Source organism: Panulirus ornatus, chromosome 4 (assembly GCF_036320965.1).
Source record: "Panulirus ornatus isolate Po-2019 chromosome 4, ASM3632096v1, whole genome shotgun sequence".
Taxonomy (NCBI): Eukaryota; Metazoa; Arthropoda; class Malacostraca; order Decapoda; family Palinuridae; genus Panulirus; species Panulirus ornatus.
This window is the reverse complement of record NC_092227.1, coordinates 2,685,088-2,712,578: the sequence shown is the minus strand read 5'-3', so window position 1 is coordinate 2,712,578 and position 27,491 is coordinate 2,685,088. Positions and strand designations below refer to the sequence as shown.

The 27,491-nt window shown below is 40.2% G+C and overlaps 1 protein-coding gene across 1 annotated transcript; it reads left to right on the top strand.

The window, feature by feature from the left end:
• The first annotated feature begins 175 nt into the window (after nt 1-175).
• On the top strand, nt 176-23,644 carry Nop17l (Nop17 like). Its single transcript, XM_071692277.1, has 2 exons — nt 176-1,889; nt 20,758-23,644. The coding sequence occupies exons 1-2, from the start codon at nt 198-200 to the stop codon at nt 21,748-21,750; spliced, it is 2,685 nt and encodes an 894-aa protein (XP_071548378.1). The 5' UTR covers nt 176-197; the 3' UTR covers nt 21,751-23,644.
• The last annotated feature ends 3,847 nt before the right edge of the window (nt 23,645-27,491 follow it).

Here is a 27,491-nt window from a genome sequence, read left to right as displayed (position 1 = left end):
CATATCTTACTATGTACTTATCTATACTCTCTAGATTATAGCTTTAATTTTTATAAATTCACTGAAGTTCCTATAGGAGACAAAAGTAATATTTCATTTCATTAATCGATGATTCTATGTTATTCGTTTTCTATGATTAAGTTGCTCGGGGTGGCAGGTGTTTGGTGGCGTAAGCGACGTAACATTCTACTCCCAATATGGCTTCAATAGGAACTAACTCCTGTGACGATGTGCTTTCTAAAGACGATTTATTCCTTTTAGCGAAGTCTTTGAAAGATGACAAATTTCGTGCGCTTTTCAGTGAGTATGCCAGGGAGATATGTGATCCGGAAAATCAGAAACAGTTCGAGAGAGAAGTGAAAGAACTGGAAAAAGAGCGGGGCGTGGAGGCAGTTTTCGTTCACCCGAGTCCCGGTTTTGCGTTGGCAGTGGGAGCCCCGAGCGACGGCCCCGTTTTTGTGAATATCTGCAGTAGTGACGTGGTGCAGAAACCCAGCTTCGTCAGAGTGGACGACGGGAAGAAGAAGGGCCAGAGGTGGTCATTGCCTCATGCTCTTCCTAAGCCACGGCGGGAGTTAATAGGGAAGGAGGTGTCCGTGGTAAAGGGTGGCAATCAGCCAGTGGATGTTGATGCTGTGCAGTCGGTGGTGCATGATGTGGTGTTCCACCCTGATGCCCTACACCTCGCGTCCTGCAACCACCTCATGAGGAACACACTTATCCAAACTGCCATGGACAGCCTTCAGAAAAATTTCCAGCTGATGAAAGGGGAACCAGTCGAAGCTGCAAGTGTTGATTACGTTGGGAAGCCAGTGCAATCTGTAATAAAACGAGTGATGGATAGGAAACTGTTTGAGGCATTTGAGCAGGAGAATTTTGTGCAGAATGAGCGGACTAGTAACCATTCGATGAATTCCAATTGTGACAGTAAAAAAACAGCCAATGCCAAAAGTACAAATATTGTGTGTAAGGAAGACGTGGGAGGACCAGTGAAACCAGAGTACAAGATAAAACATGTGAGCAAGATGGACTTGCAAGACTTTTCTGTGCAGTTGATACCCCAGTGTGGTCCAGCATGGCGGCCTCAAACCCTGGAAGTCGAGGTACAGCTTCCTGGAGTAACGCGTGCCTCACAGGTTGATGCCAGTGTGTGGAAGCAGTCAGTTTTACTTTCCACTGAGTCAACTCCACAGTACAAACTAGAGCTGCCACTTCCCTATCCGGTTGATGAGAATTTAAGTGCTGCTAAGTTTGATGTATCAACTCAGAAGTTAATCCTTAGCCTAAGTGTGACTCCTACAAACAAGAAAGATCCAGTAACCCTCCATGATCATTCCCCCTCGTCCGACTCTGGCATTGAATGTGAATCTGACTATCGGACTAGCAGTGATGGGGACAACTCCTCCGAGATGTCATTATCTTCTCAGGAGGATGCATTGAGGGAAGTTGATGCAGTTGAAGAGGAGGAAGACAGTGTGTTTGAACCGTCACCCTCTACACGGAAAGCTGCTCTTATCCCAAGTTATTCAGTCATTCAAGATAGAGAAAACCTCTATTTGGTCCTCAGTTGTGGTAATGTACTGAGTAGTAGTGTAGATGCAAAGCAGGTTGATAATCATACTGTTACAGTGGACTTGTCCAGCATCGGTGGTGGACAAACCTTATTGGAGTATGGGCTGAAGGTTGTATGCAGTCCACATCACATAGCTAATACTGGAGTCACTTACAAGATCAGGAATGACAATGTGGAAGTGACTATCAAAAAGGCTTTACTTGGGGAGTGGGAGACATGCCAGATTGGCGATGACAGTCGCCTCACCCGTGTGGTACTCTCTCCAGTCTTTGCAAGAGGCACTGATGAAGAAGCCAATCAAAAACCCAAGAACAAGGTGAGTTTTCCTCAGAAGGAAAATGCGTATTTCTTGGGAATAAGAAAATGGCTGAAATATTATTACTATGAATTTATATACCGTATATGTACTAAGCTAATGTGAAGCTGCATAGAATTAAGTAAAGGTGATTTAAAGTTAACTTGTTCTTAAAGCTGGTCATACAATAGTTACATTGTAGGAGATGGTAATAAAAGCTTGTAGGGTAAGTAATGTTAACAAAGCCCATAAACCCAGGTAATGTGCTTGAGTGTGGAAAATGGTTGTGACAGCTTAAGGTATAAGCTATTTCACATTTACATTTTAGCATTTAAATGCTAGATATTAATATAATCACCATTGGTATGGATGGATTTGTGGAAAATTTTGTTGATTATGGGACACTATTTTCTTTCTTTTTTTGCTTGATACTTTGCGATGTTCTTTCACGTAGAAAAGTATCATGTGCAAATGTACCTTACTCATTAGTTTTTTAAATCCATCAATTTTAAATGTGTCCTAATTTGGTTGATCTAGTTGTTGATTGGGTTATAGAATCAAATTTCAAACTTTTTTGTAATTTAGCATGTGTTTTCCCATATTTGGGTTTTTATTTGCTTGTTCATTTTTGAGCCTAAGAAACTGTACAGTATTTAACTTTCAAGAAACAGGGTGTGCATAACACTCAGAATTGTCAGAACTGAAAACACTATTGCCTTTAGTATTACAAGACACTTTTCTATGTCAAAAGGACAGAACAAATTACATCTTTGAGGAAACCAGTACACGATATATATGTAATATATTATTTTAACTTCAAGCAGAAGCTTTTTCACAACTTTGTGTTTCCAAATTGTGATATAGTTTCTGCATTCTTTGCAGAAATATGCTGATGAATCTGAGATAATAAAAAAGGATTAAGTTCTCTTTTGCAATCTCCTGAACTGTATAGAGCTCTGAACAGGTATTTGTTGTTTTCAGACGGGTCCCATATGCTGGTGATATTTTTGAACAGACTTTTATGACAGTTTTTCTTACTCTTGAGGAATTGAATCATTAAAATGGTAAATACAAATGCTGTTATTTCTTTTAGAATTTGTTGGTTTTCATCATGCATATGTGATGGAAGCATATATTATGGATATTTCTAGAAGTTGTATTTGTAGTGATGTCAGATTTATGGCATACATTATCACACAAAACCTGTTTGTGATTAGAGTGAAAGTTATGTAATATAATTTCATGATTTTAGCAACATCAGCTTAAGTGGTTAATGTTGGGGAACAGTCAGTCCTCATCAAAATCTTAATAAAACCTTAGATAGGATAACACAACTGGACTTAGGAAGGTAGCAGCAGAAATACTAAAATGATAATGACTGACTCTCACTAGGAAGTTTATCCATGGTGCTTTTATGCATATGGACTATTTTTTAATTAAGGCCTTGACACAATTGATGAATAAGTTTAAAGATGTAACAAAACACATTTTGTGTTAAAGTGTTGTCCCCTAAGGTAATGAATTCTCTGTATGCAGGTTTTGTTTGTGATAAAGTAGAATTTTGTTATAATGGTGTTTTCTATTGTATCAAATAAATTTCTTAATAGGAATGTGATACTTCGTATTCACCACTATTGAGATCATGACAGTGACTTTAAAGTCAGTGAACATCAAGTTTAATTGAAGTTTTAGGGAATATCCATAGTGACTTTACCTCTGACAGTCTTATTCTGCACTGTGATGTGTGCTACAGTAAGAATGGTGTTTAATTTGGTGGGTAGAAGTGGTGGTTGCTGTAGTGTTTTTTACAGTCTATTATGTTTGATAAAGTAAAAGTTTCTCGCAGCATCTGTTACAGTAAAGTTTTTTGCATTATCACCTTCTAAGGTTATCTGACCCTCTTTTACTTGTAAATAACTGATGTAATTTATGTTTGTTGTTTCAAGAATGAGTTTTACTAGTGCATTTTTATTGAAAGTTTTATCCTTACAGACTAATCATATTGATCTGCAAAAACGTGAAATGAGGTCTTTATTAAAACAGGCATACTACTTGTATATGTGATTACTGATCTTTATATTTTTTTCATTTTGTTGAACTAAGACCTCAGTAAACAGTCTTTTCCTCACAGTAAAGATAATGTAAGCTGGATTCTTTGTGTACAATTGTCATGTTTTATATTTCCTAAATTTTCTGTTGTTAGAAACAGCATTTCACAGAACTATGAATTTCAATGATTGGTGGTATCTGTAACCAAACCTAAAGCAGGGATATTAAGATGATTTCAATTAATTTTTTACATTTTTAATGCTTGAGCTGGGATAATAAACAAAACATACTGGAAAAATAGTTGATAATGCTCTTTTCTTTTGAGATTCGATGGGTATAATGCAGAAGACAGCCATATAGGTGATGTAGTATCATAAACCGGAGGAGAATAGCTAGATATACTGTAAATTGAGATCCAGTTGTGTGGCAGGTTTGGCAGATGTATATAATACTACAAATAGAATGGTAAATACCAAATGGCAGTACATTTATACAAGGTGGTTGTGAACCTGTTTTTATTGCACTGTTGAGGAATTGCATTTTGATGGATTATTTTTTATTTATACATAATTCATGTAGAATACATGATAGTGGTGTAAACCATACTGTGAATTCAGTACACAACATATTTTTAGAAGTGGAAAGTATGAATTAAGGACCATTTTTTCCATTATGGTAATAAAAAAATCAGATGCTCAATGTTTTTTTCTTGTTTTGGTTTAGTTTTTCTCATATACAGATAAGGTTTTACATGTTTTACAAATGATTAATGGAGGTTGCTTTCTTTCCTTTGTCAGTATTGATTCACAGCTGACAGAGTCTTCACTTGATCAGATTCAAGTTCAGCTCCTTTTGTATCATCACTAGGGGTGCCATTTGGAAAACGTGTTTCTTAAGTTCTTTATTGTTACTTGATTTCATTGAGTGCATGTTTATAGACACCCCTCTTATTTCACATCACTTGTAGGCCTACTATTGTTGTCAATATTATCATCTTTATTTTTATTATGAACATTATCATTATATAATTACACAAACCCTGCTATGGGATATTGCAGCTTTAAGGTTGCACTACGGTTAGAAATAGGAAAATTACAGGCTGCTTTGTTGCAAAAAGTTCCTTAAGGAGTCTGTATTTCTTTACACTAGCCAACATGATGTAGCTTTGCTAAACGCGACATTTCACTTGGTGTAACAGACTTGGGAAGTCCAGTACAAGGCCCAGAATTTAGGACTCTTGCTGGATCACTGACAAGACACATGCACACAGGCCTAAGCCAGGTGTGCGTGTGTGTGTGTGTGTGTGTGTCCTGTTAAAAAAGTTTGTTTCTTACCCAAACATGACAACATTTACACCCTGAGTAACTGTGATAAACTCGTCTCGAACATGTACTTTAAGGATAAAAATTATAGAAATGTAGTAATTTGGAAGAAAAAAATCACTATTCCCAGCAACCTTAAACTGACACCGTGATAGATTTCCAATGTAATGGAGGCGTAGCTGCATAGAAACCGAGGATCTTGGGTCAAATTATTATCACCAGTGTGGATGTGACTGCGGTTAGCGCAGCATGTGTTGCAATATTCGGCAACCCTCTCGTCTTCCCTAAAGGTTTCGGGTCTGTTGCTCTCAGCTTTTCTATGTTATAGAAATAAACGCATATTAATCATATATCATTGTTTTTGAACCAGACTCTGTTTTATTGCATTAGAAGTCTCTTACTTGCTCCTGTGTAATGAAATGACCGTTACAAAGAAAGGTTTAGATGAGGTGAAAGTTGTGGTACGATGCCTGCGTTGGAAATCGAAGGATATTGCAGCGTTCAAGGCCAGCGTACTCTTGTCTTCCACAGGCTACCTAGCTGTCAGGTTTTGCATGAAACTACAGTTGGATGTTGTACAAAAATTTCCCATTCTGTGAACTGAGATACATGTAAATCTTATATTTCAACCCTGTAAGTGTTGAAGTTTGACACACCAACGGGAAAACTAGTCATCAGATTGCATTTTAGAAAGGTTGCTGTTGAAAAGGTTTAAGAGCATCCATCCCTCGACTCCTGTTAATAAATGAGACGGAAGTTGGGGAGGAGTGTTCAAGGCAATAGAAAGCTGGGGGTGTCAAGACGCAGAGAATTCTTATTTAACATTTAAGAGCGCTTTATATTCCAAACAAGGCAACCGTACTTAACTGGAGGCGGCTTGTAAAGGGGTTGGTAAGCAGAATTGTCACGACTCAGAACGTGGGAAAGCCCACAGGCCTATTTCCACTATCGAGTGAGGAGGCCTACATGGCCTTTACACTACTAAGAATAGGACGTTAGGAACAATAGGTCGACCAAAGATATTTGCTACCCTCAAACAGCATTGTATTACCCAAATACAAAATATGATATATTATTTGTCATAAATACTCAGTCTTAGACGGTGTGATCACTACAGCTTTAGAAACCATTAATGTGTATTTGGCCTTGTTGCAAACCCCTCCATAGGCAAATTTATAACTTCATACTTTAGCATACGGGTATCCTAGATTAACCATATCAATTTATTTTTTTTTGCCAGATTGTTCTCAAGTTGTCGTGCATGTTAATATGAGTGTGCTAGTTGGTGAGTACCTTATATTAACATGAATGTGTAATTTTATTTGCAAGTAATAATAGCTGCAGTTTGAAGAAGCAGCTTTTAGGGTGACCGTCATGTTTGGTGTTCCCGTTGCCCAGGGCGATCTGTCTACCATCTGCTCCACTTGCACTCCCAAGGTTGAGAATTTTGTATCAAGCGTTCCCCTCGGCACTAACTGCTCCTGGATTGTGAGGAAGATGTAACAGCTTCTTTGGCACAGGGCTCGGAGCGAGGAGACAAACTGACGCCTTCCTCTCCCCAAAATATTGGTTAGAATGATGTAACTTGTGTACCCTTGTGTATTGTTATGGGTGCACTCAGAGATGGTGTGGTTCCTGTAAACATTAAATTAATCTATAGTATTATATACCTTAATGAAGTAGTTTTAGAAGATTGAAAGAAGGCACGAGTAGCTGTTGTTATTGAAAACGATGAAGTAGTGAAGAAGATTGGGTCTGCATTCGGGCGATTGTTCGCTGTCCTGAATGAGCGGCATTGAAGTATTGAACCGCAGGGGGAAGAGAGTCAGTCTGCCAAAGGCCTCGGACTTAAGAGTGAAAATAGCTCGTCACGCAACCCACTCGATGCCGGGCGGGCAGCTGGGGATCCGATTGTGGGGCCTCGGTTGCTACCCAAGTCTAGCAAATCTAACTATAATAATGATAATAATAATAATGAATCTTTATTTTTGTACAGAAATTTTGTTCACTTGTCTTTATACCTCAACACCGTTCTCTTAATCTTGTAGGGCTTCATATCGGAAGAAACCATATCATTTTGCGTATATGTGTGGAACCTAGTCTTAAGTATTTTTAAATCCACGTATATCGTTACGCTTCATCTACGACATTTGTGAAAGTAGATACTGTGTGATCGCTTCCCTCTCCCGTCTCCTGTCGGACCCGGATACGAGATGGAAATATCCTTAGTTATTTGTAAGATTGTGTTTGGAGAAGAGGCTAGTTCTTGATATTCCTTTTTCGGTTACTTAGGCGTGGACGCTTTGCTAGATGTATTTGGTGATTCATGTGCCCAGGGTGTGGACCATTATCATGTGTCTGCAACAGTCATCAAGCGGATGTACTTGTTGGGGACTTCTGTACTGGCTGCCAAGCTAGTATACAAAAGGACGCTTTTCACTTTTAAGATTTAGACAATACCAGGCACATAAGTAGTGGTAGTTGATTAGGCTTCCCCCGTGTTACATCCACGAATTAGGTTTTTGAGCAGTAGAATAAGAGCGGTGCTTCCCCCACCCGACCCCACTTTTTTTCCTGTTCAGAATTTAGTGCTCCAACATCCAGTAGGGCTAATCATGCCCCGTCCCCTCTTTTCATGTATTTTCATCCCTTTGGGAAAACCACATTTGATGTAATAGTCTCACATTAGACTCGAACGTTTACCAAGGTTTGGCGTACTCGCTTTCACTCGATCCGTAGATTCAAGAACCTCGTCAGCGTTTGTGTTCATGATCCCAAGCACAGTCTGTACGTGGTTTCACTCGTATTAGATAGGGAATCAGCCACTTAATGCCTGCCTTGCCATCAAGCTCTTTCGCCTTCTGTAATCTTTCTTTTAATATATATACATTTTTTTTTATTGCTTACCCTGCTAATTTGTAGGCCTGCTGGAAGATTTTCCCACGGGTTTCCTCTCACAGTTGAAGTTTTTTGTATGTTACCATTCCCCTCATAATAGGATAAGCCCCATCTATCTTTTACTATATCTATTACACTATATATCCGATTTTCTTTCCTCGAGTTCTGTACTTCCTAGATTCGGTAATTTCTGTTTTAGACGAGACATTATACAGGTATATCGTTTCAGCTTTTCATATTCTTAACAAGCAAAATTGCATTTGATATATATATATATATATATATATATATATATATATATATATATATATATATATATATATATATATATTATATACAGTGGTTTACAGTCTATATATATATATATATATATATATATATATATATATATATATATATATATATATATATATATATTATATATACAGTGGTTTACAGTCTTCCTTATTAAGAATAGTGAAAAGCGAGCTGAGACGATATACTTCTTTTATGTTTGGTTTAAAAAGAATTACAGAATCCAGGAAGGACTGGATTCAATATTTTTTTTTTTTCTTTGTCGCTGTCTCCCGCGTTTGCGAGGTAGCGCAAGGAAACAGACGAAAGAAATGGCCCAACCCACCCCCATACACATGTATATACATACGTCCACACACGCAAATATACATACCTACACAGCTTTCCATGGTTTACCCCAGACGCTTCACATGCCCTGATTCAATCCACTGACAGCACGTCAACCCCGGTATACCACATCGATCCAATTCACTATTCCTTGCCCTCCTTTCACCCTCCTGCATGTTCAGGCCCCGATCACACAAAATCTTTTTCACTCCATCTTTCCATCTCCAATTTGGTCTCCCACTTCTCCTCGTTCCCTCCACCTCCGACACATATATCCTCTTGGTCAATCTTTCCTCACTCATTCTCTCCATTTGCCCAAACCATTTCAAAACACCCTCTTCTGCTCTCTCAACCACGCTCTTTTTATTTCCACACATCTCTCTTACCCTTACGTTACTTACTCGATCAAACCACCTCACACCACACATTGTCCTCAAACATCTCATTTCCAGCACATCCATTCTCCTGCGCACAACTCTATCCATAGCCCACGCCTCGCAACCATACAACATTGTTGGAACCACTATTCCTTCAAACATACCCATTTTTGCTTTCCGAGATAATGTTCTCGACTTCCACACATTCTTCAAGGCTCCCAGGATTTTCGCCCCCTCCCCCACCCTATGATCCACTTCCGCTTCCATGGTTCCATCCGCTGCCAGATCCACTCCCAGATATCTAAAACACTTTACTTCCTCCAGTTTTTCTCCATTCAAACTTACCTCCCAATTGACTTGACCCTCAACCCTACTGTACCTAATAACCTTGCTCTTATTCACATTTACTCTTAACTTTCTTCTTTCACACACTTTACCAAACTCAGTCACCAGCTTCTGCAGTTTCTCACATGAATCAGCCACCAGCGCTGTATCATCAGCGAACAACAACTGACTCACTTCCCAAGCTCTCTCATCCACAACAGACTTCATACTTGCCCCTCTTTCCAAAACTCTTGCATTCACCTCCCTAACAACCCCATCCATAAACAAATTAAACAACCATGTATGTGAGAAATACTTAGAAAAGCAAATGGATTTGTATGTAGCATTTATGGATCTGGAGAAGGCGTATGATAGAGTTGATAGAGATGCTCTGTGGAAGGTATTAAGAATATATGGTGTGGGAGGCAAGTTGTTAGAAGCAGTGAAAAGTTTTTATCGAGGATGTAAGGCATGTGTACGTGTAGGAAGAGAGGAAAGTGATTGGTTCTCAGTGAATGTAGGTTTGCCGCAGGGGTGTGTGATGTCTCAAAGTATATATATATATATATATATATATATATATATATATATATATATATATATATATATATATATATTATATGATAGTGTGTGTATCATTTGGATGTTTTGTGTAGTTATTTGCCTTCGTCTGTATTTTTTTTTCCTTTTTATGTGTGTAATTGTCATCAGATGTCAGTCTATCAGCTTGATTTCTTTTTAAGTATCTTATTGGGTTTAGCGGCAGCCTACTGTAACTATTTTCAGGCAGACGTCGTGTTGCCGGCGTATGGCTGGTTATGATATAAGAAGCGTCTGATGCCTTTTATGATTGAGGAATACCAGAATAGAACACTTGCTCCTTATCAACGATTTTTTCTTGAGTGAAGATAACTACAGGTCTCAGTTGAACCTATAACCTATAAGTGTGTGTGTGAATATCGAACTGGCACGTCAAACAGCAAGCACTCTGGTGTTGAAATGCGAATCGATGGTGCGTCATAACGGGTGGGTGATTCATATCTCGTCGACCACTTAAAACACCAACTTCTTTTTAGTTTTGATTCATTGCTGGTTACTTGCGTAGAGGAAATCATACTTACAGGAACTTATCGGTTCCTATTATCCGGTAGTAATGTTAAAGAGATCTCTGGTACATAACCTAACACTTGGCCAGTCCTGTTAAACTTATTGAAAATCTTAGATCCATTAACCTAGCAGTTTTTTCTGGCTTTTGGTGATCAGCTGTTCAACGTGAACAGTATCAGATGTTTCAGTTTCACCCTTTTAGGCACAGCGTCACGGCTCCTTAAACAGGACGGGTTTGATCATACTGTCTTGTTCAATTTCTGTACCTTCATGCTCAAAGTTTTGATTTCGGTATAGTGATTAAATGCCTGGCTAAATTTTGACCAACAGTTGGCTCACCGTTGTTTCAAATGCCAGTTGTTTAATAAAATCCTACTCTGTATAGCAGTTGACCTGAGTGTCGATCGTTTGATATGACTCTTGTTGTTTAGCTGCCATTGTTAATTGGTTGTTTGGGTCTGCCGTTTTGTTACAGTTTGTGGCATTTAAAAAGCCCCAAACCTGGGTTACGGTTGTGTATGATTTGCAAACGTCGATTTGTTACATGTAAATCCGTATGATGAATTTTAATTATTTACGAAAGCTTTGAAATGCGATCTTTTGTTAATTCTCCCCTATCAGTAACAGGTTGTTATGGAGGCTTAAAAAGCTCACCCGATTTCCTAATATGTTCTGTAGCTGTGAAAAGCAGTGATGAAATTGGCCACGAAGTAATTTAAACTATGGGCCTGCTCTGTGCTCTTTAGAAAAATTTGCATTGTCAGCACTGTACCACATGATATGGTTAATAATCTCAAACGCCCAGCAAGTTTAAACCTAGCTCTTTTAAATGGCCATCTGTCTCAGAACCAGCTTATAAATGGCTTCCAGCATAGAATCAGCCATTGTATAAATGGACATAACAACCAGCCCGTGGATGGCTACTTAGCCCCGAAATGGCTTTTAAAGGGCCACATGTCCGAACTGGCCCTTAAATGACCGCTTTAGAAAGAACATTTCCCCATGAAGTAATATTCGTCAATCTTCCTATAAGTCATTTGCATGATGTTAAAAGAACGGTCTTGGGCATCCCCAATAGCTCACGTGGAACGGTCATAGAGGGAGTCTTTTAAACATCATCATGGTGATGAGGCAACACTCCAGCGGGCGGGTAGCAACTAGAGAGGCAAATTGGTTGTGGGTCTTCCAAGCATCATACACACACACACACACACACACACACTGCTCGAGTTCTGACCTACATACTGACGGGCGGGGCGTCGACCGCTTCTCGCTACTGCTGCTGTTGTCTCTCCCGCTCACACATTATCTATCTTCCTCTCTACCACTCCCGTCGTTCATTGCTCTTGTATGATGGTTAGGCCATCTTACGCACTTGAAGTTCGCACCGTTTGTCTTCAAGGGTGTTTATTAAGTCTTGCTGGATCAACTGTGGTAGAAACGCAGTAGTGCATTTAAGCGTTGATGTGCTTAACTTGGACATGATGACCTTGAGAGAAGTGTTTTGGGTGTATGTTTGTATGTCTTGATGATTGTGCGTTTGTCTTTGCGTTTATGAATGTGCTTACTTCTTTCTCCCTACTTATTTATATATATATATATATATATATATATATATATATATATATATATATATATATATATATATATATATATATATATGATTGGTGTGCCTGTCTAGACATTTTTTTACAACAATGTGTGTGTGTGTGTGTGTGTCTTAGTGATCACTATTTGTGTGTTTACTAGAGTTGTACGCGTGTTGCCCTAAGACTTAACCTTGTGCATACGCATAGTATTTATGCTCAGGTGTGTGTATATATATATATATATATATATATATATATATATATATATATATATATATATATATATATAGTGCAAATGAACGCGCACTTCCACATAACATAGAAACCTCCAACAGCCAGGATCGAAATCGCATTAGCGAGGTAGCGTTAAGAACAGAGGACTGAACCTTACGAGGAAACAGCCTCACTTGGTCCTCCTTTGTTCCTTCTTTTGGAGAAGTAAAAACGGGAAGGGAGGATTTCCAGCCCCCCCCCCTTTTAGTCGCCTTCTACGACACGCAGGGAATACGGGGGAAGTATTCTTTTTCCCCCTATCCCCATATATATATATATATATATATATATATATGCCAGCCCTGAGGGGTGGATGAAAACCAAGGTTGGATGCGGGCTAACTGCAGCGCTTAGGATTTGAACTTTAGTGGGTCCGACCCCTGGCCGGCTCATGCTGCCTTGTGGTGATTAGCACAAACATTACACAATGGCCCGTGTGTTTGACTGCTATTTTTTCTATTATGGGGAGCGTTTTATACTCAGTTTTACCCAGCGTATTAGCGTTGTATGTATGAATAATATCTTAAATCTGTGTTTGTATACACACACGTGACGTAGTACTGACCATGAGTCACAACAGGACCGCCCGGGTTCGGACGGGAATGGATTCGAATCCAGTTTGCGGCAGTCGGCCTACACCTAACCCAAGTGTTCTTCCACGTCGAGATTGGTTCGCCGAAAAGTTGTACCTTAGGCTGAGGCGTCTGTATGCTTACATTCATGTACATAGGATTAATGAAATTGGGAAATAATTACGAAACAGAGCAGCATCCGTACATAATCAAACTACTTTGACAAAAACGCGTGACGATGCAGTCCTGCTGTTCGTCACCGTTGTCAGCAGCAGGTCTCCCGGCGACATCGACCCCACAGCAGCAACAACCAGTAAAGCCTCGAGCAGCTGTGGATCATCGCCACACCACCACCTTATCATATCAACCAGAACAAGAGCATATCCATGAACCTCTCCGGTGGGAGTCCTTGCTAACGTAATACTCTCCGGAGAGAGGCGTTGTTTGCTTCCACAGTTGTCTCGGTGCCCAGATTGGTCAGTCAGTCCACCAAGCTTTTATTTTCATTCTTTTTAATAGGACGAGTAGATGGAACAGGAGGATGGGCTAGAGAAGATGGAAGTTTGAGAATGGAAGAGCGGGTTAAGTCGTCGTCACACTGAGGGGGTTTGAAGTTGTACGGAGGCCCTAAGTTGTACTGAAAGGGGTTTAAATCAACATACTGAAGGGGTGTAAGTCAACGTACTGAATGGATTCAAACTGACGTACTTGAGGGGTTAAGTCGTTATGCTGAATGGGAGAGGGGGTAAGTCGATGTATTGCAGTGGGTTAAAACTTCATTTTGAAGGGGGTAAAGGCGACATACTGAAGGGGTTGGGTTAAGTCGTCGTATTGAAGGGGACTGAGTCGAAGTAATGCAGTGGGTTGAAAGCACTGGAGCCAGGTCGAAAATAAAGTCTTCCTTTTTCCCCTACGCCATTCCCACTTCGTAACTAATCAGCCAGTCCTTGGCTTCAGGCCAGACACATTACTGTAAACACTGTCAGGTTTGGGTTAGACAAATTCGTATTCCCAAGTGCGGACGGAAGGTAGGCGATCCAGTCTTCAGAGCTTTTGAGGAAGTGTGAAGTATGATTTTTTTTTTTAATAAACGAGCAAGTCACAGCTTATAAAGATTGTTGATGAGGAAAGGGAGGGCAAGAAAAAGATTGTGAAGATTGGAAGCAAGAGAGAGAGAGTGGATTGGTGTATGTAAGGAGACTATATTATAGGTCTCCCCTATTATTAGATTAGTGTTGACGAGACAGAATGTAAGATTAGGAAAGTGGTAAAGTTGTTCTGTTGTATGATGATATTAGGTACTCACTTGCCCTCTGTGGTTTGAGCAGGCTGCCTGTTGTCGTGATATCCTTTTGAGTTCGATGTTGCGGCCCTTAAGCACGATGGTACGATCTTTGAGCACGATGGTACGATCCTTGTGCACGATGGTACGATCCATGAGCACGATGGTACGATCCTTGAGCATAATGGTGCGACAGCATACAGCTCCTGATAATGACGAGAGTAATGGTGGGTTTTACTTCACCTTAGGATACAGATAAAGTAATAGACTGTCTGACGCAGTGACTTAGTAAAGTTCCAAATATACATAGATCTATGATTGGAGGTTTTAAGATTTTTTAAAAAGATACATTTGTAATTGAGTTTAAAAGTTGATGGATTTGCTAAATGAGGATAGAGTTATGTTGAAATTACTAATTGAGGTTAAAAAAGAAATTGTATCAGATTTACTGAATGAAGTGTAAAAGATATTTTAGAGTTGACAAAGGTCGAAAAGCTTTAGTAAATTTACCGAATGTGGATAAGATTTTCAATTAAGTTTACCGATTGAAGCTAAAATTTTTGTGATAATTTTATTGATTGAGAGTGAAATGGCACATCATAGTTTAATGGATCCCGTCTTTCGCTATTATGAAAGTAATTTTACAGCTTTTTTCCGGTATGCTTTTTGCTTATGCCAGCCATCATGTTATCATTAGTACTTAACATTACCCGAAAGATGAAAAGATAGAACAGCCAGAGTCCTTAACTTGTATTCAAGCAAGAAATTCATTATTAGAAAAAATAAAACCCTGAAGTAGCGGATGCATATTAAAATGAATTAAAACTATCTGAAGTAGTGGATGCCGAGAATAAATTTGGCGACTAAATTCTGGAAGTTGACAGCACACAGAAGTTTAAAGAACTGTATGGTAGAGAGATTACAAGAGACGGGGTCCCATGGGCATAGAACTCCCTTCCCGTACAGTACAAATAGGTAATTACCAGTCCTAGGTCGTAGTTATCCTGAGAATGTTAACTCCTCACCCAGCACTGTCTTTCAGAATCAAGACTGTGTTGCAAGTATAACCCTGTGCTGCTTTTTGCCTTCCCGTCCATCTCGTAAAGGTTGTAATTGTCAGGAGCTTTTGGCTTTAATGTACATTTGGGCTCATGCTGCCAGGGCAAAGCAGGTACGGCGAGGCTTGACGGTGGAAAATTATTTTGGAATTTTTAATGTTTCGTAATGCTGATGTTATCTGTTTTCTCTGGTGTTATATGTTTCACGCGGGGTAGTACGTACTGCATTCGTCGCCTGACCACCGCCCCTGCCTGGTATACTGTTTATTGCATGCAGACAGAGTAGATATTGGATTGAAAGGTTCGTTGGCGTGATGAAGGTGAGCTGTTCGCTCGGGCGGGTTATACAGGACGAAGCCCCGTTACCATGCAACGCTGGGTCGTGTAATCATGGGTTGTCATCGACCTGGGAGAGTGAATGACTCACGGGGTCGATGTTGGAGTATGGTATGGTAGGGGTGTTGTGGTTTGAGGGGGAGAGGATCGATGCTAGGGTCAGGTAGGATGGGGTGGGGTGTTGATAACCAATAAGGAGATCGATGCTAGGGAAAGGTTGGATGGGTGTGTAGTAGTCGGGGGGGGGGGGGGGTCACTGCTTGGGTAATGAAGGGTTACGATGTGGATTGAAGAGGGAGGGAGGTCAGTTTGGGGTAATGTATGGTGGGGGTGTTGTGATATGAAAGGACCAGTGCTGGGTTAAGGTAGAATGGAGATGTAGTGTGTGAGGGAAGGTCAGTGCTGGGTAAGATAGGATGGGATTTTTGTGATGTGGGTGGGGGAGTCAGTGCTGGGGTAAGGTAGGGTAGAGGTGTTGTTGTGCGAGGGGGTTAGTGCTGGGTTAAGGTAAGTTATGGTGTTGCGGGATGAGGGAATCAGTGCTGGTATAAGGTAAGGTGGATTTATTGTGGTATAAGGGGGTACATTCTGGGGTAAGGTAGGATTGGATTTTTGTGACATGGTGGGGTTATTGCTGGAATAAGGTAGAGTGAAGGTGATATCTTGAGGGGGTCATTGCTGGGGTAAGGTAGGGTGGGTATGTAGTAGTGTGAGGGAAGTCAGTGTTGGAGCAAGGTAGGATGGGGGTGTTGTGATGTACAGTGGGTCAGTGCTGGTGTAATATAGGGTGGGTGTATTGCAATATATGTGGGTCAGTGCTGGGATAAGGTAGGGCAGGGATGTTGTGATGTGTGTGGGGGTTTGGGGCAGGTATGAGTGCTGGGTTGGGGTGAAGGGGTCAAGGTGGTGAGAGATTTTCATCAAGAGCGTAAGGTGGGGGAGTAGGTAGAGAGGAGGGTGAAAGGATCCAGGTGATGGTGTTTGGTGCTTCTTCGGCATGGGTGTGTGAAGTCACCATGGCTATTTGATTTGTTCATGGATATGGTGAAGAGGAAGGTAAATGCAAGGGTCTTTGTGAGAAGGGTGGGTATACAATCTGCAGGGGTTGAGGAAGCCTGGGAAGTGAGTCAGTAGTTGTTTGCTGATGACACAGCAGTGGTGGCAGATTCAGGTGAGAAGCCACATAAATTGGTGTCTGAATTTTAGAGATTATGTTGAAGGCAGAAGTTGACAATATATGTGAACAAAGCAGGGCAGAGGGACAATTGTGGTGTCAGTTTGAATGGAAAATTTTTTAGATGAAATAGAATGATTTAGATACTTGAGAATGGACATGGATATGAATGAAAATGTGGAAGCAAAAGCGAGATTTTGGATGGTTGAGGGGGCAAAGGTTCTGGGAGGATTGAGGAATGTATAGAAAGAGAGGGAAGGGCAAAAATAGGTATATTTGAAGGTATGATGATAGTCCCAGTTTTGTGTGGATGCAGGACATGGGCTATAGATAAGAATGTGCAGAGAAGGATGGATTTGTTAGAAATGAAATGTTAGAGGACAACATGTGATGTGAGGTGGTTTGATCAAAGTAAGTAATAAAAGGGTTTGAGACAGGTGTGGCAATAAGAAGAGTGTGGTCGAGAGAGCTGAAGAGGATGTGCTGAAATGGTTAAAACATTTTTTTACGTTGAAGACTCCTGTCCCGGACAAAAGTCCACATGAAGGCTGGGCCTAAATTGAAATATAGAGAGAATTATGAAATGGACAAAGAAAAGACAAGGGAAAGTATTTACGAATTTTTGAGAAAGTGAAAGACCTGTCCTTTGAAATGTGCCAGGTTATAGTTATTGGAAAGCACATGAGAAGGTAGAGAGTTCCAAAGCTTTGACATGTTGGGAAAGAAGCAGGCATCAAAACGGCCCACCCTTGAGTTGCCAACGACCATACAATAATCATGCCACGTATTGCACGGTCTAGCTAGTGGTGGAGGCACACAAGCAGCCAGCTCTTGGGAACAAAAACCAAAATAATACGTATAGAAGAGGAAAAATGAACCAACATTGCATTGTAGGTCAAGAGGGCCAAGTTTGGAAGTTAGCCTCGGACAGTTTATGAGTTAGATCGCCTTCAACTCAACTCTGTCAAGTAAGGATACAAAGCTAGAACCACCCCTAATGTGAAAGCAGTACTCCATATGAGGACGAATCAATCCCTTGTCTAAATGGAGCAACTGTTCAGAAGAGAAGTTTTGACATCTAAACAGGACTCTTAGTTTCTTAGAGGCAGCCTTAGCTATTCCTGTAATGTCAAGTTTCCAAGATCCAATAAAGAGTGGATTTTAGAGTAATACTGGTATGTTCATTGAGTTGAGGTGAAATTACAGAACTGTCGATGGAGAGATGAGAAGTGTGAGGAGTTCTCGATAGAGAGATGGGTGGAAAGTGGGTCTTGGAGGCATTAAACTTAACAAGATTTTGTGTACCCTACTGAGATATCCTGTCCAAATCTGAGGTTGTTGAGGAAACTGTGTCAAGACAAGATGCAGATCTAGTGAGAGAAGAGAGAGCAGTATTGAAGGATGCGGATGAATGCAGTGTTAAGGCGTCAGCGTATAAGTGAGGGACACTGCTGTGGTGGAGAAAAGGGGGAGGGCTGATCCGTCAACAACCACAGATAGATTGGCTGGAGAGGAAGCAAGATATGAAGGAGCAAAGAAAAGGGGGGAAGCCAAAAGAAGGGAGCTTAAAGATGAGACCCTGATGACACCCTGTCAAAAGCCATAGATATGTCAGGGGCAACTACAGATGACTCCCCAGAATCTTTCAGGGATGATGACCAGACATTAGTAAGGTAGGAAAGAATACTGTCAGTGGATCTTGCCCTATGGAAGACATACTGGTGATCAGAGAGAAGACTGATTTTTGATCTGTTAAAGGATGTGGGAGCTGAGGAGGGATGCAAAGACTTTGGAAATGGTAGATGTCAAAGCAATAGGATGATAGAGGATTCAGAATGATCACCCCTCTTAGGGATGGGATGTATCAAGGCAAGTTTCCAAGGAGAAGGAAAAGTTTTGTCTTGTAAACTGAAACAGAACAGATGAGCAAGCACAGGTGCAAGTTCAGAGGCACACTCTTTCAGTACACAGGGATAGATGCCATCAGGACCATAAGCCTTTATTGTGTCCAGAGAAAGAAGTGCTTTTTGGACACTATAAAAAGAGATAATGGGAAGAGGCATAGGATTAGTAAGAGGAGCATCAGGGGGTGAAGGAATGTTAGTGTCATGCAAGGTGGAGTTAGATGAGAAATGGGAACCAGAGAGTGTTGCTTTGTCAATGGGAGAGACAGCTATAGTACCATCAGAATAAAAAAGTGAGGGAAAGGTAGAGTGTCAGAAGAGATGCCCTTGGCTAAAGACCAGAAAGACTTATCAGTGGATGACGGGGAAAGGTTATTGCTCTTCCTTTGAATAAAGGAATGCTTCACCTCATGGATAACATGCTTGCAACGATTACGGGCAGTGATAAAAGCTGAATGGGAGCCAGAGGATGGAGAGATTCTCTCAAGCTTGATATGCCTGATCCCTTGTCTGAATGGCCTCAGAACAGGAATGGTTGAGCCATGGATTGGATGAAGAAGTAGTCTTGTAGGAAGAGGGGATAAATGCTTCCATTCCCACAAGAATAATCTCTGTTATGCATTTGGTGGAGACAGAAGCATCACCACATAAGAAACAGTAATTTACCCTAGGAAAGTCAGAAAAAAGTAATGCAAGTTATTTCACTCTGCTTTGTTCAGGTTGACAGAGAGGATATATGTGTCAGAAGTTGGAGAGGAAAAGGAGAAGGAGACCAAACTAGAGATGGAAGGATGTAGTGACAAATATTTTGAGTGCTTTGGGCCTGAACCTAGACAAAGATTGTCCCAGTACAGTCTCACCTCAACATGCTTGGCACTCCTTTCAGTGCAGTAGCACCAGACCCCTCCCACCTAAACCACTTTGTAACTAACCACTAATCTCCAAGTTTGAAATAATAGCTCAACCTTGTCTCACACTTTAGTAATCTCTAATCACAGATACCTCCCCCACCAAGAAAACTGATACACACTAAAATAATCCATCAAGCACTAATCAGCTGACCTCTCATGTATATACTGTAGCCTGAGCCAGGTAGACATTTTATCAACCAACCTCATTGGGTGGATGAACAGCTGGGTTGACTGTGGGCTGACTGCTATAACCAGGATTCGGACCTATGCTCTCGACCCTGGGTGGCCCGTGAATGTGTCATGGTCAGGAATGCTACTTGCTACACCATGGGACAGATCCCTCCCCCACCAACAAATATAACACGGACAAAACTCATACACACTGAAATAATCCAACAAGCACTAATCAGTTGACTTTTCAACTCAGTCTTAAACTCCAGCCCAGTGGACTTAAGCTCATCGGAAACCACACTCCCCAGACAAACACAAGTCGCACTTCCCCATTTACATTCTGGACATCACCCATTCCTAAATGCACTCACAGCATTATTACACTTTATGACCTATGGTCACAACCATTGGATGTGGCTCCCTTCCTGAGCACTGCAGGTGCCCCTTGAAGACAGAAGGGACTCCTGGGGAAGGAAGTATATGTGTAAATTTGTTTTTATGTTTGTGATTACTGCTTATGTGTTTTTATGTTTGTGGTTACTGCTTATGTGTTTTGGGGAGAGAGTTTTATTGTGTTGCCCCATCTCTTAACCTTGTATAAATGTATCAGGTCCTTACTCCTTTATATGTACGCTCACACACCAGCCTGAACTAGGCACTCATTTATCGACCATTCCCAATGGGAGGATAAGCACATGGGTTGGGTATGGGGAAACTGCCATCCACATGATGCAAAGCCATGCAGGTCTGACCAAGCAGACTCATGGTCAGTAATGCTAACCACTACACCACAGAGGCCTTTGTATGTGTGCTTGCATTTGTGCATTTCTTGTGTACATTGTTGTTAGGTGTAGGGTTTTGTCAAAATGTAAGATGGTTATCCTTTGTAATTATGACCCTAATGCCTACCTTATGTTTCAGAATGCAAAGAAGAAAGAAGCAGAAGAGAAGAGGAAAGATGGTGAAAGCTGCATTGGTATTTCACGAGTGCCGCGTATGTCTCGGACTGTCAGCATGTGTGAAACTGGAATGGGGCAAACCTTTAAGCTGCGTGGGCCCACCTGCTCATGGCCTCGTGGCATCCTCAAGCGTCGCACCCGTTCCCTTAGTGAGTCCCAGGTTGGGTCTCTCTCTTCCATTGCTCCACTGGGATCAGTTTGCTCCTCCCTTGGTCTGGAAGTCCCAGAGGACAAGCAGAAAGAACAGGTGGAAGAGGAGGGAGAGGAGAGTGTTGAAGAAAGCATCTCCTCCAGCCTGGGAGAGAAGAAAAGTGTGCGCTTCAATGAAGTAGTTTCTCGCCAGCTTTTCCGCTCCAATTCATCAATCTTGGGTCAGCGTGCCAAGAATCAGAAAAAAGCCATGAAGAAACGTAAGTGCCAGCAGCGCCGTACCTCAGAAAGTGACCCAGAAAGCAACCTTGGTGAGCACTCTAGTGATGACTTGATCTCGAGTGCTGTTACTCCTACTGATGAAGACACTGCTACTGCTACAGACACCACAGAAGGTGAAGAGACTGATTATGTGAGTCATGCAGCATTTAATTTAGATTTTGAGAATAACAACATCAATAACAACAACATGAAGATCATCAGTAGTGCCAAGAATCAGGACACTACCAGTCAGAGTAACAAGAAAAATGACAGTCATAAGGGCAAGACAAACAACATGAACAAAAACATCAGCAGTAACCACATGAACAACAACAAATCTGACAACATTAGAAGCAATGACAATGACAACAGCTGTGACAGCAGCAGCAGTACTAATAACAGTTGTAATGATAATGAGGAGGTCAATGCTAATGATGGATTCATTGTTAAGACCAGCAAGAAAAAGAAGAAAAGTAAAAAGAACAAGAACATCACTTTTGAACCTGCCAACAACTTCATATTCCAGCTTGATATTGATGATTAAGAATCAGAGAGAGAGGTAGTTACTGTCATGATTAATGCCAAAATGTCCTTTACTGCTTACTTTGTTTGGTTTTCTTAAGATTTTTTTTTTCATTTTAGCTTACTGTTAATGAAGTATGTAGATACAGTACATATTTACATTATATTTATACACCCTTTATATACTACTTTGGTAGTGTTTATCTTCAGATTTGTGTAGCATAATTTTTCATTTTGTTCCACTCAGCGCATTATTATTGTTTGGCAAATAGAAATATTTGATAATTTTTATAAAGTTATTAATACCGGTGCTTCTTTTGTTAAGTTCACAATATACCACTGTCACTGGTTTCTGTGAAAATAAGTAAATGTAAGGTTAATTAAAAAACTCAGCTTGGGTAATAACAGAATGTTTGACATTGATCATAGAAGTATTTAAGGTGTTTACTGAAAGAATAATGTGTAAAGAGTAGTCCTATGGATGGATATGTTTCCCTTGTAGAAGCTTACATTACACAGACATTTAGTATGTGTAGTTGAAATGTACACATTTGATATGAAATGAGTATGCATATTGTTCTTCTAGTTAACAATACTCGTATAAAGTGTGTGGAAGCTAGTCTCCTAGGTTGCTCTGATAAAGCAGTGAGGTACAGACTTAACAGGTTGTCATTTCTTTAAGCATTATTTACTGTAAGTGGATTATATCTCAGAGCACAAAACAGGAGAAACTTATAGAAGAGTCAGTCTTCTGAATTGTTGGAGTTCTCATGGTTTATCACTTGAAAAGTGACGTATGAAATTAGTTATTGTCTAAATGGTACAGAGGCACTTTGATTTTTTTTTCATTAGATTATGATCTTGTATCTATTAAGGTTTCTTCATGTACAACCTATGAACTGAATATCAGTTATATTTTACTCTGGATAATCCAATATTCCTTAATGACAAAGCATCTCTCTGGTGCAAATTAAAGATTTTGTGACTTTGTTATTGGTCACAAAAATGGCATGAAATTATTAGGAAAATAGATCCACAGGGCTGCTGTGGATGATTTAAATTATCAATTGGCCTCAGAGATTGTTGTAGTTACTGTGCAATACTGCATAGTCAGTTATGGAGACTAGTTCGAATATATTTCATAAGGTCTTTGTAGAATCTGTAATTTAGTAGTTGGCAATGGAAGACATCATAGATTGCTGCCATTATTATGCATTCAACTGTGGGTGCTATTGTAGACAGCCATCATGATTACATAGTTTAACCATGGATGCTTTAGTTGGCCTGCATGATCACAGTCAATGAAGAATGTTATCATAGATATCTTGATCCCAGTCAGACCTCAGTGCTTTTTTCATTTTGTAGATTGCCAGATGATCACAGTCACCCATTAGTGTGAAATCTTGAATATTGTGCCCCTTTTTTGTCAAAATTATAGATATTACCTACTAGCTTCTTGGAAAAGTTTATATGTAATCCATTTAAACCTTAGTCTGTGTGATTTAATTGATTTCCATCATTTGCACTTACAATGAGATAATTTCACAATTACTGAGAATATGGAGCATTTTGTAAAAAGAATGCTTTTTGCTGTACGGCTATGGTAAATTGTTTATTCTGTACTGAAATGTTATCTTGTAGGAAACCAGTTTAGAAACAACTTTCCAAATAGATGTACACAATGCATGTACAGTTGAACTGTATGTATGTAAAGTGATTAATAGTTTTCATCCAGATTTTGATGGCCTTTACGGTGAAAGGTATACATGGTAGATGATATTTTCTCTGTTATGAGATGTATCACCGTTTTCACCCTCACTGTGAAAGTACAACTTCAGTACACGTAATTTTCAGTGTTGTTATTCTCCATAGTACAGTATTGTACCTGTGAAGTTGAAAATATATTTACTATTTATGGTGTTTGTTTCTTTTCTCATTTTATGTAGTGTTTGATCCACAGATAACCACTTTTCATAATTTCATAAAAGGCAGGAGAATTGTGGAAGAGATAGGGAAAGGCTTTGTAAGACTTACATAAAATATTTATTGAAAAATTGCATAAATTAAAACCAGTTGATTGGAAACGAAAAGGATTGTAATTACAGTTCATGGATAAAGATCATATTGAGTTGGAGGGAAATTGTAATGTGAGAAAAATATATGGTACAAATGGTAGAATCCTACAAAGACATTGAAATAAAGATGATTTGAATATTTCAATGGATTACAAAACTAGGGATATATGCTAAGTGGTGGAATTGGGAAGAGATGTGTGTGTTAGCAGATGATGATGAGATTTGGAAACCAAGCATCAGTACCAAAAGTGAAATGTGTGAAGTATCTTGGAGTGTATCATTCAATAAGATAGGAGGGATAAGCTACAAAACTTTGTTAATGATTCATGAGTTACTTCCATGAAGTGTGTAAGGTTACTGAAGTACATTTGTATGAGCAGAATGAACTGATGCAAAGAGAAGGATATCGTGAGTAGATGAAATAACAGGTAAATTGTGATGCACTAAAGAAGTGAATACAAAACCTAATGAATAAGAATGAACATAAGGAATATGAATATGTTAAGATTGAAAGTGGTCACATTCATGACGGTGAGAATTGGAAATGTTTACATCAGCCTTCATAATAAGTTGGAGAATTTGGGCATCAGATCTTTAGATTATTTGTTTGGAAAATGCTAGAAAGAAGAGCTGTAGTTAATGACCTACAAAACGCTATTGTGGAATGTGTTAAGGATTTACTTGGGGGAAGGGGAATTGTCACTGGCAGTGAAGGGTTCTGTGCAGGACATATTTCTAGTAATGAGTTGTTAACCTTGAAACTTTGAACTCTCTACCCTCTCATCTTTCTCAATAACTATGACCTGGCAGAGTCTAAGACAGGTTTTTCATTTCCCCAAAAATTCTTAAAATCTTTTCCGTCTTTTTTTTCCTTTTGTTTACCTTCACATTTCAGTTTAGGCCCAGCTTATATTGTGGATTTTTGTCCATGGCTGGAGCCTCCAACATAGAAAAGAGTAAATGTTTTCACAGTGGAGGACACTGTAGCCCCAACACTAGTGTGGTGGAATGATGTAATTGGCAGATTTTTGGAAATCACTGAAAATCTAGACAAATTTTTACCAGAATACGAAAGGACCTGGTCCATACAGGGCTCATGCTGTTGATTAAATTTCACCTTGCATGCTAAAGATGTGTGCAGATACAGTGGACAGACAACTTGAATTAAGTTCAAGTCGACACCAAAGAGAGGCAAAGTGCCAATGGTAAAAGGCAAACATCGTACATGTATATAAGAAAGGAGATTGGAACAGGCGATGAACTACAGACTGATCGCAATAACAAGTGTGTTGTGTACGGATCTGAAATAGATTATCAGCAAGTAGATGACTTTCTGAGGAGGAGCAATATTCTAAGTGAGAGACAACATGGTGTTAGGGAAAAAAGTTCATATTTAACTGACCCCGGAGAGTTCTATGAGCGATTGAGCTCAGTTCAGGACTAAAGGGAAGACTGAGTGGACTATCTGTATCTGTACTGCCAGAAGGCATTTGGCACAGTACCACATGGGAAGCTGATTAAGAAGCTAGATAACCAGGCAGAATGGCCCAACCCATCCACTTACATGTATATACATACACATCCACACACGCACATATACATACTTATACATTTTAACGTATACATATATATACATACACAGACATATACATATATACACACGTACATAATTCATACTTGCTGCCTTTATTGATTCCCGTCGCAACCCCGCCACACAAGAAATAGCATCCCCCTCCCCCCGCGAGGTAGCGCTAGGAAGGGACAAAAGGCCACATTCGTTGACAGTCTCTAGCTGTCTTTCCACATCCAGGCCCTACAAAACTTTCTACGGTTTACCCAAGACGCTTCACATGCCCTCGTTCAATCCAGTGGCAGCACGTCGACCCCGGTATACCATATCGTTCAAATTCACTCTATTCCTTGCTCGACTTTCACCCTCCTGCATGTTCAGGCCCCGATGGCTCAAAATCTTTTTCTCTCCATCCTTCCACCTCCAATTTGGTCTCCCACTTCTCGTTCCCTCCACCTCTGACACATATATCCTTTTTGTCAATCTTTCCTCACTCATTCTTTCCATGTGACCAAACCATTTCAAAACACCCTCTTCTGCTCTCTCAACCGCCCTCTTTTTATTACCACACATCTCTCTCACCCTTTCATTACTTACACGATCAAACCACCTCACACCAAATATTGTCCTCAAACATCTCATTTCCAACACATCCACCCTCCTCCGCACAACCCTATCTATAACCCATGCTTCACAACCATATAATATTGTTGGTACCACTATTCCTTCAAACATACCCATTTTTGCTCTCCGAGATAACGTTCTCCTCTTCCACATTCTTCAACGCTCCCAGAACCTTTGCCCCCTCCCCCCACCCTGTGACTCACTTCCGCTTCCATGGTTCCATCCGCTGCTAAATCCACTCCCAGATATCTAAAACACTTAACTTCGTCCAGTTTTTCTCCATTCAAACTCACCTCCCAATTTACTTGTCCCTCAACCCAACTGAACCTAATAACCTTGCTCTTATTCACATTTACTCTCAGCTTTCTTCTTTCACACACTTTAAGAGAGCTAAGCTCAGTGCCTCTGAGATGGGGATGTAGGGGTTCATTTTACCCGGGTCCGGGGGTCCATAACGGGTCCCGGAAATTTACTGATATCTCAGAAAATGCAGAAAATCAACGGAGCGCCCCATTCCACCCCTCTCTCATCTTCCATGCCTTTTATGGCCTTACAGCTCATGGTATAAAACCGTATTGGATAAAAACAGGATGACCAATGGAGAAGGAAAGGGGACCCGAAAGAAACTTTGCATATCCTTATAAAATTCCTCTCATGAGCACGGGCTAAGCTACAGCGTAAGCTAAGAGGTTAGGTTTTAAAATTATCCACCTTGAATGAGAGAATACTGAGGAGTGATCTGATCTTAACATGAACGTTTTCTTTAGAGATTGTAGTTGGGGGATTGGACAGTTCTTTGAAAGTTTTTGGGATGGGGTGAGTAACACTTGTTAAGAGGGATGTAGAGAAATACTTCTGTAGTATAAGAGTGGTGGTTGAATGGAACATATTGACTGGGAGCATTGTTAATGCAGGCAACATACATATATTTAAGAGGTTATATGATAGTAGAGAATGTTCAAGAGATGGTGCCCTACGAGTGTCCCCATGTACAGCTCAGATAGGAAATTAAACATCTTGCCAAACCTTACCTTCCCCCTGGGAGTGACGGAACACTCGCAAACCCATGACAAACAAACCTTAACAAATATGATAGGACACTCTTATCATCTTTACAGTTTTCTATCCTTTGATTTTAGTACATGCATACAGAAACACTGGGTAGACAATAGGTTGTCATCGTGGGGCAGTTACAAGCTGACAGTGGTAAATTGATGGCCCTGGATCACAGGTGGAAAATGGATTTTCCCGTCAAATTCAATTTTACACCGGTAATCATAATGAGAAGACAAGATACGTTTGAAACTTTGGTGAAATACGTAAAGGAAATCAATTCGTGTTTTAGTAATAAAATGATAATTAACCTTTGTAAATAGATTTGGTACTAACCCGTATAAAATCGTTGTCAAGAGGGGAGATTTTAACTTCTCGGGCTGTTGAGTGAGGGCACTGCACCTACAGAGTGAGGATACCAAGGGCTGCTGAGCGAGGGTA

Excerpts from the sequence above, each read along its gene's own strand:
- Nop17l (XM_071692277.1), top strand. The coding sequence starts at position 198 with ATGGCTTCAATAGGAACTAACTCCTGTGACGATGTGCTTTCTAAAGAC. Across the intron at positions 1,890-20,757 it reads ATCAAAAACCCAAGAACAAG|AATGCAAAGAAGAAAGAAGC; the intron begins GTGAGTTTTCCT and ends CTTATGTTTCAG.